The following is a 15,721-nucleotide window of genomic DNA, read 5'->3' on the forward strand; positions in this document are numbered from 1 at the left end:
GAGATTATAGCATCTGCAGGATATTATCTGAAGTGTATAGGTAGATGAATCAGAACCTAAACAAGAAAAGCTCAGCTGCTTTCTGGCACAGGAAAGTCACATGATCTCTATAGCACTTCCATTCTCCCTTTCAAGAATTCTTGGGCTACAAATGCCATACTAATAGTTACAGGACCAAAAAGTGCATTTTCTTGTTATCTAGACAGCGACTCTCACCTCTACAGGAATTAAAGAGAAGATTATTTAGATAAAAATTAACAGAGCTGGAAACCAAGGCTGGCTTCAACATCACTGACTTACCAGGAATTATTTTGCTATGGTAAAAGGCATCTTGTAAACAACTTCAATAATCACCTAGATTCAGGAGTACTGGAGCAGCTTGTCCCAGTTATGAAGAAACAAATCACAACTGAATTGTTGAAAACAGTTATCTTACTGTGCAGCAAAAAGGTCAGCAATGTGCAAATGGCTGCTGAAGCAAACAAGTCCCAAAGTTGCAAGATTAAAAAAAAAAGGAATAGACTCCACCATATTTATTTATGCAATGTGGTATAGTGATGTTGCTGAATGAGATCCGTACCACAGGTAAGCAAAAGCTCTGTGAGCCTTGAAAACTGCAAAAAAACATCAGACAGTTCATATAGTAAGATTTCTTAGTTAATATCCACCAGCTTTGAACAATTTATATTATGAATCCCATCTGTCTTCAGAGGTATCAATGGTGATGATGGTTTAAAACAGAAATGACCGAGAATTTCCACCAGAGAGAATGTCAAGCTCTGAGAGTCTGTTCCGGAACTAAAGACAGTGAAGAGAGCCAGTTATGCCTGGGACTCATCTATAGTCCAATACATACAAGCAATGAGGTTGAACATTTATGGGTGGAGTCTTAACCTGTTAAGTCCAGAAGCAAAGCTAGGATCAATGCTATACAGAAGACTTGAGAGAGACCTAGAGAAGATTTGTCTGTCGGACATCAGTCTAGGATTCTATGCTGTATTCTATATCCCATGACTAAGAATCTCTAGTCTATTGTGGTAGTCTCCCATGCTAAAGATAAGAAAGACAAGAGACAAAAGAAAGTTCACCATGGTATTGAGTTACTCAAAGATGAACTTAGACCACAAAAAAGAAAAAAAGAGAAAGGAAGGTATTACTAATACAGAACTTTTATTATTAACAGTAATTTATTATTTACAGTTACTCAACACTTTGTCAAATTCTTTTCTACTTGTTTATGATACTGTTGACATGTATATTTCAGCTGTCTTTAGCAGTATTTGTTTTTGTTTTTGTGGTCTCCAAGTCCTGTCACTTTGGACATCAATTTGATATAGGCAGATGCATCTCATCCAATGACAGAGACAGGGGTGTCAAACTGCCGGCCCGTGGGCCGGAGTGTCACGGAGAAACCGCGCCCATCCCATTGCCGGCAATGGGAAAAAGTTCCGATACGTCGTGCGACATCATGTGACGTCGCGAGTTTGACATGTCTGCATTAGATAGTCTAGTAGCTCAAGGGACAGTGGCTGCACCTGTACTGGCATGGTCTCAGAAAGCTGGACCACCATCAGCAAACTGAGACAGGGAAGAAACGATATCCTAATCAGGTAACCACTGAGGAAGAAGCTACATGACCATTAATTGGCAGGGCAAGCTACTATATACAAACACCCAAAAAACCCACTCTCCTTCATACTAATGTTAGCAAGTCTGGCAAGAAAATAACCAAGCTCAGAGTGTACTGTATTTTCCTAACTCTAGGATCAGTAATGTTCTTAAAAACTAGCAATCAACAGATTGATCAGTACATCACATTCTCTCTCTCTCTTCCACTCAAAGATCCTCATATTCTGTCATAAGAGAACAGAATATGGACAATAAGTTAGAGTTCAATATCTTTTCCAAACACACTTCAACACAAAAATATAGCAAAATAATTCAAATTTTAGTTAACTCAATAAACATATAAACAAAATTTCCTTATACTAAATGGAGGGCTGAACCAGATGGGCATTTTTAAGCCAAAGGTGCACATTATTTTTTTTTTAAAAAAGCTGAACTGCCAATGAACAAGGAAGTTCCACAATAAAGACCTAATGATCTGAAAAGGAACTGCATTTCTGGAAAGAATGTATTACCAAAGGAAAAAGCATCTGAAATGACTGTTTCATTTTTACTAGCAACCAACTAATTTCTTTGCATGCCATAAACATTCATATACAATAAACTGTACACATATTATAACTCATTTATGTACATTATGTATCCAAAATATCACCCTCTGCATACAACAATAAGGTATAAGCAGTCATGGAGAAATCCATAACAATTACAGATTATAAAGAACCAGGGGAAAATAAAGCCAAGCCAATACTGATGCCTAAGCAGCTTCAGTAGCTATGGAACGCTGGTTAATTACTAGAGAAGATGGGGAACTGACAAATATGGGGAGAGTCAATGAAATGAGGTCTCCCCAACAAATGGCAGAGCTGGAAAAATGCATTCTATATTAGAATATTTTAGAGCAGATCCCATTTGTTGTTCCTTTATTACAGAATCATCAACGTTAACCCAAATGTCTTTCAAGGAAATATGGATAGCAAAAGTCCCATTGTACTTAAATTAGTCCCATTGTCCCACTGCCTCTATATAATTCTCCTGAGTAATACACATGAGTGTTTAAAGACTTAGGAAATTCAGATATTCCGGTAATCAACTTGGGTGAAAGACCAAAGATCACAAGCTGTGGTCAATGCTGTTGGCTTTCTATATCTTTATAGTCCATTTTTCCTTTTGAAATCACTACCATTCTAATGGAAAGCCATTATAATATATTGAGTGATCACCTGATTCAAAGGCAATGCCTAATATATTGGATAGGTTCATTCCTTAGAAGCTAATTGGACCAATATCACTTGAGGTTATTCCTTCTGCTTTCTAAAAATCTATTGAAAAATAATAACGGCACTGTGGTTATTATGAAAAAATAAAAAATGGTCAAAATTTCAACTTCTGTCCCACACTGGATTTCTGCATATTCCTGGAGAATTCTATATTCTGTCCATTTGAAGTTACTGCTGTGCTTGCAGAATAGCAATTGGTCTTCAAGACTGGCTTGTAATAATATGCAAAGTGATTAAGGAGGTGTGGACTGGGTCCAAGGAGACCCAGGTATAAATCCACCATCAGCCGTAAACGTTCATTGAAACACTTTGGGACAGTCTCAGTCACTCTCAGCCCATGTCACAGAATGGTTCCTGCAGGGGAAAATAATTAGAAAAGAAAATACAGGTGGTCCTCAACTTACGACCACAACTGATCCCAAAATTTATGTTGCTAAGTGACAAATTTGTTAAGTGAATTTTGCCTCATTTCATGACTTTTCTTGCCACATTTGTTAACTGAATCACTACAGTTGTTAAATTAGTAACACGGTTGTTAAGTGAATTGGGCTTTCCCATTGACTTTGCTTTTCAGAAAGTTGCAAAGAGTGATCACATGACCCTGGGACACTGCAACCGTCATAAAGGTGAGTCAGTTGTCAAGCATCTGCATATAAACCATGGGAATGTTACAACAATCATAAGTTGTAGGTCCCTTTTTTCCGGGCTGTTGCAACTTTGAACAGTCGCTAAATGAACTGTTGTAAGTTGAGGACTACCTGTACTAGGTATGCCACTGACGAAAACCAAGTTATATATCTAACAAATAGCTAAATTTTACAGTTAAACTATGCAAGACAGTAAAACAGTATCAGAAACATTGTTCAGTCCTGAATTTTCCACAATTCAGTTGTACTAAATGACCTCAAGGTTCTACATTTGTGGCACTGGGAAAAGCTTTTCCCAGTCTTCACTTTTCATGTCTGTATGTACCATTCTCTCCATTAAAATGCACTTATTATTATTATTATTTTTAATTGAAAAGTTTTAACATACAATTTTTTCTTTAAAAAATCCCCCCTCCATTAAAATGCACTTATTATTGTACATTTTCATTATAGAGGAAGTGCTCAAACTTTCAAAAGAGTGCAATGACAAAAACTGTTAGCAATATTCCAAATGTGGTTACATTATGGATTTTTATAAAGGATTTATAATAATATATTTTAGTTCATTTTCTAATAATCCTCAGTATGGAAAGATTACCCATCTACATCTCTGCAAGCAGAATTTGTCTGAATAAGTGATATTCCCTTCCCTAGATGACAACAACTTTTTTGACAGTTAATTCAAGTTAAACAATAAAATACACATTCATTTTTGAGTGGCATGCCCTGGCTGCATTTTCCATTTCCCATTAAACTGTCTACTACCTGAATTTCTTACCGCTTCAGATTTGGGTGGAACTGGGGGAGGAGCATCTGTGTTAAGGTCTTCCTGCAACAGGCCTCGATGGCAAGGTGAACCCCCAAAAGAGATAAGATCCCGTTGGCCCTTATTGGCATTCTCCAGTCCAGGAACAGTGCTGCTAGATTCAGAATAATTCTCTGAGTTTTGATTAGTCCACAATTCTTCATACGGGAGCTCTTGAGTCCGGAATGTGGATTCCACCCAATCAGGTGTCATGTATTCACGCTCAGAATCCAAAGTATCAGAAATAAGGCTAGAGGGCTCTTGGTGAGAGGGGAGAAGCAATCCTTGGGTCCTCCCTCCTTGAGCTGGGTCCTGGCAACTACTCTCAGAGGCAGCATACAAGCAAAGTGAGAGGCGCTGAAAGGATTGGGCCAATTCATCACGGCTGTAGCCCTGCAGACAGAGTCGTACATGGCGGGGGCTGGCACACTCTTCTGAGAAGTCTGGCTTGGCCTCCCGCACAGCCTTGGAATATTCATTGGGATCAAAGCATTCTTGGCAGAGAGCAGCGGTTTCTCGCAACAACTTCTCCAGTTGGGGCTCTCCGCCTACACGCAACATCCCCTCTGGCAGCAGAAAACGGGGCATATCTGTGAGCAGAAGGAAGTGGAAGGGTGCCACCTCATCCTTGCGGAGAATGCAGCATAACACCACTGTCTTGGAGACGATGCTCACCAACTTGTAACAGTGGCCCTCCCGGATGGCATGCAGATCATAGGGGTTTCGAGGCGGCCGGCTGGGCACAGTCACATTGACAGGCAGTCGCACCTTCTCAATGATACTGCGAATTGTATGCTCCCCCTCCTGCATTTGCAGTTCCAGTGGTGAGCGAGTGCTGAAGCGCCCTTTGCACTGGAAAGGCAAGCTGAGGCTTTCGTTGGTTCGATGGTTCATACAGATCAAGCAAGGCATTTTGCCCTTCAGCTGTTTGCCGCTGCCACCCCCGGTGTTGCTGCCGCCGCTGCTGTTACCACTACCGCCATTCCCGCCACCAGTGCCAGGGACACCTGCTTTGCCCAACTTCTTCAGCAATGTGTTCAAACGTGACTTTTCTTTCGTAGCTTTTGCGCACAGAATCTCTGCCTGGCCCATAAGTGTTAATTCATCTCCTGCATGCAGCGTGAAATTGTATACTTCGCTGTCTTCACTGAACTCACCGGACACAACCTGGAAGAAGCCAATTGGTGAGGGAAAATGGATAGATAAGAGGCTTAACAAGGAGAATTCTACAACATGGAGGGTGAGGAAAGGTGGGAGGGGGCTTTGTGTCACAGAAAGAGGAGTTCTGTGGTACTGCTGCTACTGCTACTGCTGAGCTCTGCCACAATATGAGCTAAAGGGTAGATTTCTGTGATTGTGTATGCTGCACATGGAAGAAAGAAGTACTGTAATGTAGGCCATCGTTTGGGGATGATGGACTTCGTTCCACTCAGAGGCTCTTGAATTGTATCCATTTGATCAAAAAGGAAAAGAAGAATAGGAGCCTCCTTGACACAAAAGGTTAGAGAAAAGTTTAAGAGATGACACCTGAACGGCCAACTGAGAGAGATGTCAGATTGCGTGGGTTTGGGGTGAGAGAAGTCAAATTCCAGTAAATTATCTAATTTGGGTTACTTAAAAGACATTTGTTGATTTCCACAAACTAAATAATTGAATTGGCTTTACGATCAAAGCCGTCTCCACTTGAAAAGGAAATACTCCTGTGTTTCTCTGTTTTACAGAGTACAGAAACTATTTTTCATTAGGCAAATGGTGGAGCAGTGGGCTAATGCCTCCTCAAGTAACACCAGCTGCCTGCAATTAGTGCAGGTTCCCATCCCACCAGGCTCAAGGTTGACTCAGCCTTCCATCCTTCCGAGGTAGGTAAAATGAGGACCCAGATTGTTGGGGGCAATAAGCTGACTTTGTAATAATGCCACTTGGGGTGTGTGTAAAGCCCTAATAAGCAGGGATATACATAAGAATGAAGGCTATTGCTAAGCACATTGGTTTGTGCTTACATTGTAAGCCGCCCTGAGTCTTCGGAGAAGGGCGGGATATAAATGGGATTAAAAATAAAAATAAATTAAAAAAATAAATGAAGTTCTAAGATGCTACTTTTTTAGATTTGATACAGTGCTCTATACATGGTTTCCCAGAAGAAAATCCCATTCTGTCCAATGGGAATTACCCCTATATTTGATTAGGATTGTAGTCCTAGAGCATGGGTGTCAAATGTGACGTGTAGCGATGTATCACGACTTTTTTTGCATTGCCGGAGCTGGGGTGGGCACGGCCTCCGTGTGATGCAACCGGCCCAGGGGCCAGCAGTTTGACACCCCTGTCCTAGAGGAAGTGACACTTTTTGAAATGTTCTGCTTTGTGCATACTTACTTTTCCATCCTTTACTTTTTTCTGAAAATCGAGCCCCGTCTAAACATAGAATGCATTTGATCCTATTAGATATTATTGTTGTGGTTTTCAGTAAAGTGTTATATTTTCTTCCTAGAGTGTGTTTAGCTTTGTGGTAGGAAAGGTGTTTCTATTTATTCCTAGAGATAATTCATGACCTTAAAATTGGAGAGGCAGAGATCCAGACTGAACTAGAAACCCTGAGGCAATGAAGGAATGCAAATACTCTACTGTGCTCCCTGATTTTTTTTAATCCCATTTATATCCTGCCCTTCTCCGAAGACTCAGGGCGGCTTACAATCTAAGAAGCACAAATCAATGTGCTTAGCCTTCAGTATATGCCTGCTTATTAGGGCTTTCACCCCCCCAGTGGCATTTTTACAAAGTCAGCTTATTTCCCCCAACAATCTGGGTCCTCATTTTACCTACCTCAGAAGGATGGAAGGCTGAGTCAACCTTGAGCCTGGTGGGACTCGAACCTGCACTAATTGCAGGCAGCTGGTGTTACTTAAGGAGGCATTAGCCCACTGCTCCACCAAGGCTCCTTTCCAAATCTTATCTCCACTCCAGGTTTAAAATGCAATTGATTAAATTAGAGAAGACACAATATTTCTATTCATTCAGAGAAAATCCCTAAACTCATGTTAAAAAGACCATTAAGATAGTCAAAATACAAAAGAGATCCAGCCAGTTCAAAGATCTCTCTCTCCCAGTGGCTAACCAGTTGTCTTTTTTGGGGAAGCCCAAAAGTTAAAGCATCGTTCTGAACTTTGAGGCCAATTTACACTAGAAAGCGAGGCTATGTTCTGCTTTCAACTCCTTAAATCTCAGCTATCTCATTTCTCATCTTAGCCACGGTTATTGCATTAAAAAACTGATCCTTCAAAAATGTTATATTAGCCTATTAGATATGAAATAGTCAACTATTGCAAATCACACTTTGGTTAACCAGACGTGATCGAATCTGTGCTTGCAAAAACTCTTTTAATTTGCTTTGCTTTTGTTTAGCTCTTTATTAAACGAGCAGAACAAAACAACTGTCAAGAAATCAGATATCAAACCTGAATAGAGGGAGGTTGACCTGAGTGGAAAGAGCATTCCTACCCCATTTCCCATCTATTCTTTAGACAGCTAGCATATGCTAAAGTACAACAGACCTTTACGCTGAAGGTGATGGCCTCCATGACGAACACACGGTCTGGAAAGATGCTCGCCACCTCCTCCACACTGTTGAAATACTGCACAGGCTCCCGGACATCCCTGTCCTGATCCAGCAGCTTAAATTTCCCTGCAGGATTGGAACCCAAAACATGCTAGTTTAATTAGTAGATGGGTTTATTTATTTATTTATTTATTTAATTGAATTTCTATACCGCCCTTCTCCCGAAGGACTCAGGGCGGTGAACAGGGCATATAAATAGAAGTACAAAAGTTAAAAAGGATTAAATTGTTGCCCAAGTTAAAACAATCAAAATATAAAAACATTAAAACCCTAACATTCCCCCATCAGGCCAGGCCAGCTTGTTCGAATAAATGGGTCTTTAACCCGCGCCGGAAGGAGCGAAGATCCGGTGCCATCCGGAGCTCAACCGGCAGTTGATTCCATAAGGCCGGGGCGCCCACAGAGAAGGCCCTCCCCCTGGGGGCCACCAGCCAGCATTCTCTGACCGGAGGCACCCTGAGGAGGCCCTCTCTGTGGGAAGGCACAGGGCGGAGGGGAGTCGACGCCGGCAGCAGGTGGTCCCCGAGGTATTCCGGACCCATGCCATGTTGAGAAACTGTTTTTTTTTGTTGAAGCCAGTTAGGCAGCTGAATCAAGAGGCTGGCAGAGAATGAGAAGGGAAGACTCTGGAAGACCTACTGCTATGCCTACTGGGCATCACCTAACCAATTAATATTTCCAGTAGTGGCCAACTAGAAACACTAGGGAAGCTTAGAAATGGGATTTACTGAACATTTTTTCCTGCAACATCCTATTATCAGAGGTATTTTTGTGCTTAATGCCGAGCCTGTTTTAATATATTATGGCTAGCGATCATTGGGATGTTTGTTACCATATAGTTCTCCATTTTTATTTTTTTAAAACTTAAAAAAAAGATAAAAGAAAAATGATGGGAGTTGGGCACCAAATGAAAAAACAAAACAATATAGAAGCTCTGAATAGCTGGATCAGACAAAGGGTCTATTTAGATAGTATCCTATTTCCCGGCACAGCTAACCAGATAGCTTTAGAAGCTCACAAATAAGCATCAAAATAATCAATAGTTTTCTCCCATTTTGTTCTCTGTCAATTAGAATGTAGGAAGTAGAGTAATTCTGAGCCTAGAATTCCATGTAGCCATTGTCACAAAGAATAAATTATTTACTTTTCCTTCAGGAACCTAACCTAATCTCCTTTTAGAGCCCTCTTTGTTCCTGGCCACTGTTAGGTTCCATACATTCCATACATTAATGTACTGTGTAAAATGAACTTTTCTTCCTTGTCTCTTATCTATATTCCAATATAAATAAGAAAAGATGAGAAAAATATTGTATTGATGTACTGTGCACTTATAATTCTATAAACCTCTGTCACTTTCTCCCCATCACATTTGTTATGTTTCTAAGCCATCATCAACAGCTAAGTCTCTGCAGAGCCAGGCACATTCTCCATTCAGAAAAAAAGTCCAACCTGAAAAAGATCTATGTACCAAGAGTACAACTGTATCTAAATATACACAGAACACATTTCTTCTTTTTCCAAGTCATAAGCTAATCACAACCTAGAATTAGGAATAAAACTTTCCTATTTATATATCAAAATGCACTCTCGTGAAAAATGAATATTTGGCATCCGGACTTGTGGCAGTGTGAATCAAATGAGATGAAGACATGTGAGCCCTTGTGACAGCAAGAATCTGGATGAAGCACTGGCCTGCTATAAGGAAAGGCTTGTCTCCAGACCACAAAATATTTGCTGTCTGTACATGTAATTCATTAATAAAGGGAATCCTTCGTCTGTTATGCCTTTTGCTGAAACTCTTGTCTTTTATCTGGGTTACCCTCTATAATCTCCATTTTATGATGTTGTGTTGCGTTCCTATTCTTTCTGAAGGAGCTCAGAGCTGCCTGTAACTGCCTTTGTTACCTTTCAGCAGCAACAGATCTCTTGAAATGCAAATGGTATGGCTGTCTTAATTTCTGCCCAGGATTCAGTTGCCATAGTTTGCCCAGCAACTTCTCTGTACCCAGCAAACAAGGATGCCAAACAGATATCAAATTGGAGTAGAAGGGAGTAGAAGTTAATGACAGGAGCTGCTGGTGATGAGGGCAAGTGAGAAAGAGGCAGGGTGTCAGGGCTTTCCCCCAGCTCTATTATCAGCCATGGCCCTCTTTCTTTTTTCCCAAGGAAAAGGCAATATGGGAACAAGCAATTGTGGGCTGGGATGGGGGCATCAATGCACCAGCTGGAAGAGTAACAAAGGCATACAATGGATAGAGATGAATATCCATGGCATCTCTGCTTCTTTACACTCTTGCTCTCCGAGTTACAGACATAACAGCGTAACAATATAACCTTTTAATTTCTCTCTCTCTCTCTCTCTCTCTCTCTGTGTGTGTGTGTGTGTGTGTGTGTTTGTTGACTATTATTGGCGCAGAGGGAGATGACGTCTTGATGTCTTTTATCAGAACAAATTGCTAGAATAGGAGAGATATGAGGTTAGAATATTTTGCCAGAAAATGCAGCGTAGAATTAATGTTGTCAAGTTCTTATTAGTAATGGTCATTTACAAATTCACCACACATACAAACTTAAGGATCTCAACTGCAGGGAACACATTGGCCTTTCCTAGAGCATTCTTCTGTATTATTCCAGTTATACAGAAAAAGAAAAAGGAGCCACGCATGCTCAGGCCTACTCCCGTTTTAGCTGTTTGAAAGGAAGAATTTAGAAGAGGTGGATCTGAACACGGCTCTTGTGATTTTGCAACTCTGATTACATATAGTTGAAAATCACAAGCCAAACAGAGAACTTCCCCTTTTCAAAATATCTTCCTCAGTGCATAAATAGCAAAGGACGCAGACACAGGTGAAGAAGAATGCCTGACTGGGAATTTTGTGATAATTCTTAATTAGGATGAGTCTTGAAACTAAATGGTGATCAACAATTTAGCAGTTTATGGTGGAGTGAATGGACATGGAAGCATCATGGTTTTACTAAGCCTAATTCATTAGCTTGATGCTGTAACTCTACGAAACAGCATTCTTATTCGGTCTGGTGCATTTTACTGAAACCTCAACTTTTTTCTCTGAAATCCACACACTGATGGAACTAGCATGAGTTAAGATTTTCTCAGTTCAGATCTCATGACTACTATGAGCTTCACTGGCAGACTGTCACAATGAGTCCACATACCTAGTAGTATCTGTAGCAAATCATGATGACGCCAAAATGATGACAAGCATCATGAAATCATCACACAACTGCCATCATTGTGTACTTGAATCCTAACATTTGATACAAGATATGATCTTTCATAATTTGTTTCCTCTTGATGTCCCTGAGGACATCCATGTACTTAACCTACTTTGCAATAATAAGACAGTTCAAAATACATTGAATATTTATCTTATAAGGTGCAATTATTGAAATGATTGTATGAAGCATTTGAACATTTATAGAAATGCCACAAGTTACTGTCTTTATCATGTTTTCTTTCTGAAAGGCCACAGGCTTCACACATTTCTTTCACATCACTTGGAATGACAATGTGGGGAGTTTATGTTCAGGCCACTGTGTCCAAACTCTTGCTCTTTACAAGAACACAGTCTTTCTGTTTGTCCTCTCTAGATAGTTTGCTCACTATCAAAAGACCCTCAACTGTTAGGAAAAGTTTCCAAATATTCAACCATAATCTGCCATACTATAATATAAACCCATTACTACATGTCCCATCTTCTGAGATGATGAACAGGTCTTGTCTTTTTTTGATGGCACTCTTTTCAGCCGTTCAGGGAACACTTAACTCTCATACTTAATCTGAAATATCCCCATCCTCTTCCCTTCATCCCCCAGTTTAAAATATTTGGTTTATCTAGGAATCTCAATTTCATTTGTCAGCATACAGTAAAAGATTGCAGAGGACATTTTGCCAGTACACTCTAAACATTCTTGTTTCAAACACTATAGAAACAGGTTAAGTGAGATCAGAATGGTGTTAGACTAGACTCCAAGGATATCGGGGTCAAATCCCAATCCACCCAACACTAGGTGACCTTTAGCCATTTTTCATGTGCTATCCTAAATTAACTCACAAGCTTGTTGAGCAGATAAAGATAGAGGCAGAAATAAACTTTCCTACCCCTAAATTGTCCGGAAAATTTAAAAATTCAATTTTTAGCACATTCAAAAGCCAATAAATGCATTCAGGGGTGTTTTGCTGTTGCCAAAAGCAGACTCAGACCTCAGCGTGCTTAATCATATTAACTGAAACCTCTGTGTGATATTTAAACCCATTCTGAACAAAAATAGCTCTGAGATATCCTTATTCACTTCAGTGGAGATGAAATGAGTTGATTTTCCAAGGCAGCCCAAGAAGAATGGTTTATGTATACACACCTTTGCCTAGACACAATACAATCTCTCAAATGAAAAATCTTAGTGGCGTCTCTTTTCTCCTAAATAGCACAGGCTACTTACATCATGTCTTCATCACCAGAAGGAATGAAATTTTGAAGCAACTCCTGTTCCTTTCAACAAGATTTGAATTTCTCAAGTCAGTTGGGAAGCCTGCTTGGTTAGATCTTTCTCATTTCTACCATTCTTAACAGCAACCAACAATTCTGGCAAGCTAATAATTTTCCCTGCATGCAGTTGCCTGCTTATCAAAAGCAATCGTTTCACAATGGAATGAAGTGTACATTTTGCTTTGCTTGCAAGCTGAAACTGGAACCATCTGCTCTGGGCTTTTTTATGAATGGGGCCAACAAACAGGTTAACACACTTACTCTTCTTTTCCTGTCCCATCTGTTTCCCCAAGGAGCAGCAATTAACTGCTCCTGTCCGCTTGCCTCTTATTATTTATTCATACTTGCACATCATTACCAAAGATGGGAGGCACTTAAGAGTCTCATTAAGGACCAGAGATGATGTCAGTTCTGTTAATTCATGACTCCAGTCACTCCTTCCTACTGTACCATCTGTTCAGCACCTCCCCAGTGCTCTCACATGGTGCCTGCAATTCCCTTTCCCTTCTCTGATCTGGAGGCACCAGCCTCCTGCAAACCATGCCCTGTCTTCATTTAACATTCACCTTCACCATATTTTCTGAGGCAGGTCACTACCGGTACTCTCTTTCTATAGCTTTAGAACTCAGGCAAGATGGAGTAAGCATTAGCAAGTTCAGGACCACAATGCCCAAGAAAGTTTGCGATTAAACCTCCTAGACTAAGAGTGAGGATACTTGATACTGTTAACATAAAGTCCAACTATTGACTAGAGTAGTTGGGAGCTGTAGTTCAACAGATTCCTCCTACGCAGGACAGATGGAGAGGCTGAGCATGGTAGAAACTAGACAAGGAAAAATAAGGCCATAAATGAAAACTGACAGAAGACAAGCCAGGCCCACTAAAGCCCTTTAGAAAAAACAGATTTTCCAAATGAAGCTGGGAGACTACCTTCTCTTACTGAATAAAAAACAAAAGGGGAGGCAACAGAACGGATTGGCACATTTTGGACTTCTCAGTCTAATGGTGCAATAGAACAGAATAGAATATCTTTATTGCCACTGTGTAACACACCATGAAACTAAGTGTAAACCTAGTATATGCAATATAGATCTCCACTCCCATTACAATTTTTATAGAAAACAGAAAAATATCATTCACCCATCTACCCACTAGAACAATTTGCAACAAATTTAATATTCTGAGTTTTTCCCCCTTGAGCTTACTAATTAGAAGTCCTGATTCTTGCTGACCTATTTATTATGAAAAGTCTAGCCTGAGATATGGCTAATACCACATAGCTGATCCTTCTTCGTTTGCTTTACAAACTACAACTGCTCCTTTCAATCTTTAATATCAGGAAATTATTTCATCCCCTGAAACCCTGTCAGGAAATACTAATAGAAGATGACAATGTAGAGTTTATTAAGCTACTCTTATTTCAGCCAACACATTATGTAGCTGCTTTGCCAACACTGGCTCACACTGGGTGTACATCTTGCTGCGTGCATATTTACTTAAAAGACCTCACCACAAACACAATCAGAAAGAAAAGGTCTGGTTATATTCTACTAGAAGGAGACCTTATAAAACTGCTTATTATTTTTCCCCATTAGAAGAAAGATTTAAAAACACTGAAGTTGTTACCTAGCCAGGTAACCAAACGTCTGCAAGAAAGCAACTAGGCTCAGAGACTACCAAGGATTCCACAAATAAAAAACCATAACAGCTGGAATGGGAAGCTCATGAGATCCTATCTGATGAAAAATCTATATGCAGCAAAACCATGAGAGGAACTGGAATGTGTAGAAAAAAAGGGAAAAAGGTATCTTTTTTTTAAAATACAACACTCATCAAAGCCCTTCATGGCATGGGGCCGGATTACCTACGGCAACACCTGCGGCCGGCGTCAACTTCCCTCCGTCCAGTGCGCTCCCACAGAGAGGGCCTCCTCAGGGTGCCTCCGATCAGAGAATGTCAACTGGTGGCCCCCAGGGGGACGGCGTTCTCTGTGGGCACGCCAGACCTATGGAACCGCTTGCCGGTTGAGCTCCGGATGGCCCCCGACCTTCGCTCCTTCCGGTGCGATCTCAAAACTTTCTTTTTCGAACAAGCTGGCCTGGTCTGATGGGATGGGGTTGGGTTTTTTATAAATAGTTTTAATTTTAATATGTATTAATTTTATGGGCATAATGTTTAATGGCTTTTTAATTTTTGTATTCTATTTTTATTGTGTATTGCCCTGTTCACCGCCCTGAGTCCTTTGGGAGAAGGGCGGTATACAAATTAAATTATTAAATTAAATTATAAGCTGCTAAGCACAACTAAAAAAGTATCCCAACCTCCTTATATATTTCTCAAAGTAAGATAACACAGTTTCATCATGCCATTTTGCCTTGGAGGGCAAACTTTAAGCAATCCCTCTAATCTGAAAATAATATAAAGCCATTGGGTTGATCAGAAGTGTTCCTATATTTCTTTTGAACTTTCCTGGCTGACACTTTGCTTACTCAACAGTGCAGGAATTTCTACTAATCTATATCCTAAAGCTCTATTTCTTTTAGGCACAGATCCATAAAAAGCAATCCAGATCTTCTCTTATTAATTTCTCCCAACTTCATTTTATGAGCTTGTGAGGCAAGGACTTTTTCCCTTTATAGTTTGTCATCCCAGACAATGTGATTGATGTATCTAGGTTTCAGAAAAGATACATCACTACTAATCAGAAGGAAAGTAAAAAAAAGAAACTAACGCTAAGCAGAGACATTCAAGAAGTTATGACAGCTATCAGAGTATCTGTACAAAAATCTAAAAGTTTGCTGTCTAACCCTTTTCCACTATTTCCCTTCAAGTATGTATTTCATTGAATTCTCACCGTTTTGTTACCTGGATATTGGAGGGGGATGTCAATCTTGGGGCCAATGACATAATGTCCTTCCTCCAAGCTGTGGGCCGTCACTGTAGTCCACTGACGACAGGAGTGTATGAGAAGCACATCTTGGTCACTGACCCCCTCTACATACTCCCCTGTGACAGAAATGAGAAGAGGTGTGAGATTGCTATGCATTTACCCAACTATTTTTTTAGAGTTATTGTAATGACAACAAAGGAGAGAAGATTCTAGTCAGATTACTTTAATCAGAATTCTGGGAGCTGTCCTAGAAGCTGCTGCAAGATGAAAAATGGCATCAAGAGTTCAATTAAAATGAAAGCCTGCTCCCACATATTCTCATATTAATGGGGTAAATCCCCAGTTGAGTACCCTT

The 15,721-nt window shown here is 40.2% G+C and overlaps 1 protein-coding gene across 1 annotated transcript in view; it reads right to left on the reverse strand.

Annotated features, from left to right (window-relative positions):
- The window catches only part of GAREM2 (GRB2 associated regulator of MAPK1 subtype 2), a gene marked incomplete at its 5' end in the record, with an annotated part of 34,056 nt that overhangs the window by 6,637 nt on the left and 11,698 nt on the right, over positions 1–15,721 (reverse strand). The window contains 3 exons of the mRNA XM_083348793.1: positions 4,332–5,525; positions 7,907–8,037; positions 15,342–15,482. Coding sequence (XP_083204919.1) covers positions 4,332–5,525; positions 7,907–8,037; positions 15,342–15,482 — 1,466 coding nt within the window. The remainder of the gene's footprint in view (positions 1–4,331; positions 5,526–7,906; positions 8,038–15,341; positions 15,483–15,721) is intronic.

This window comes from Vipera ursinii (genome assembly GCF_947247035.1).
Source record: "Vipera ursinii genome assembly, chromosome: 1".
Taxonomy (NCBI): Eukaryota; Metazoa; Chordata; class Lepidosauria; order Squamata; family Viperidae; genus Vipera; species Vipera ursinii.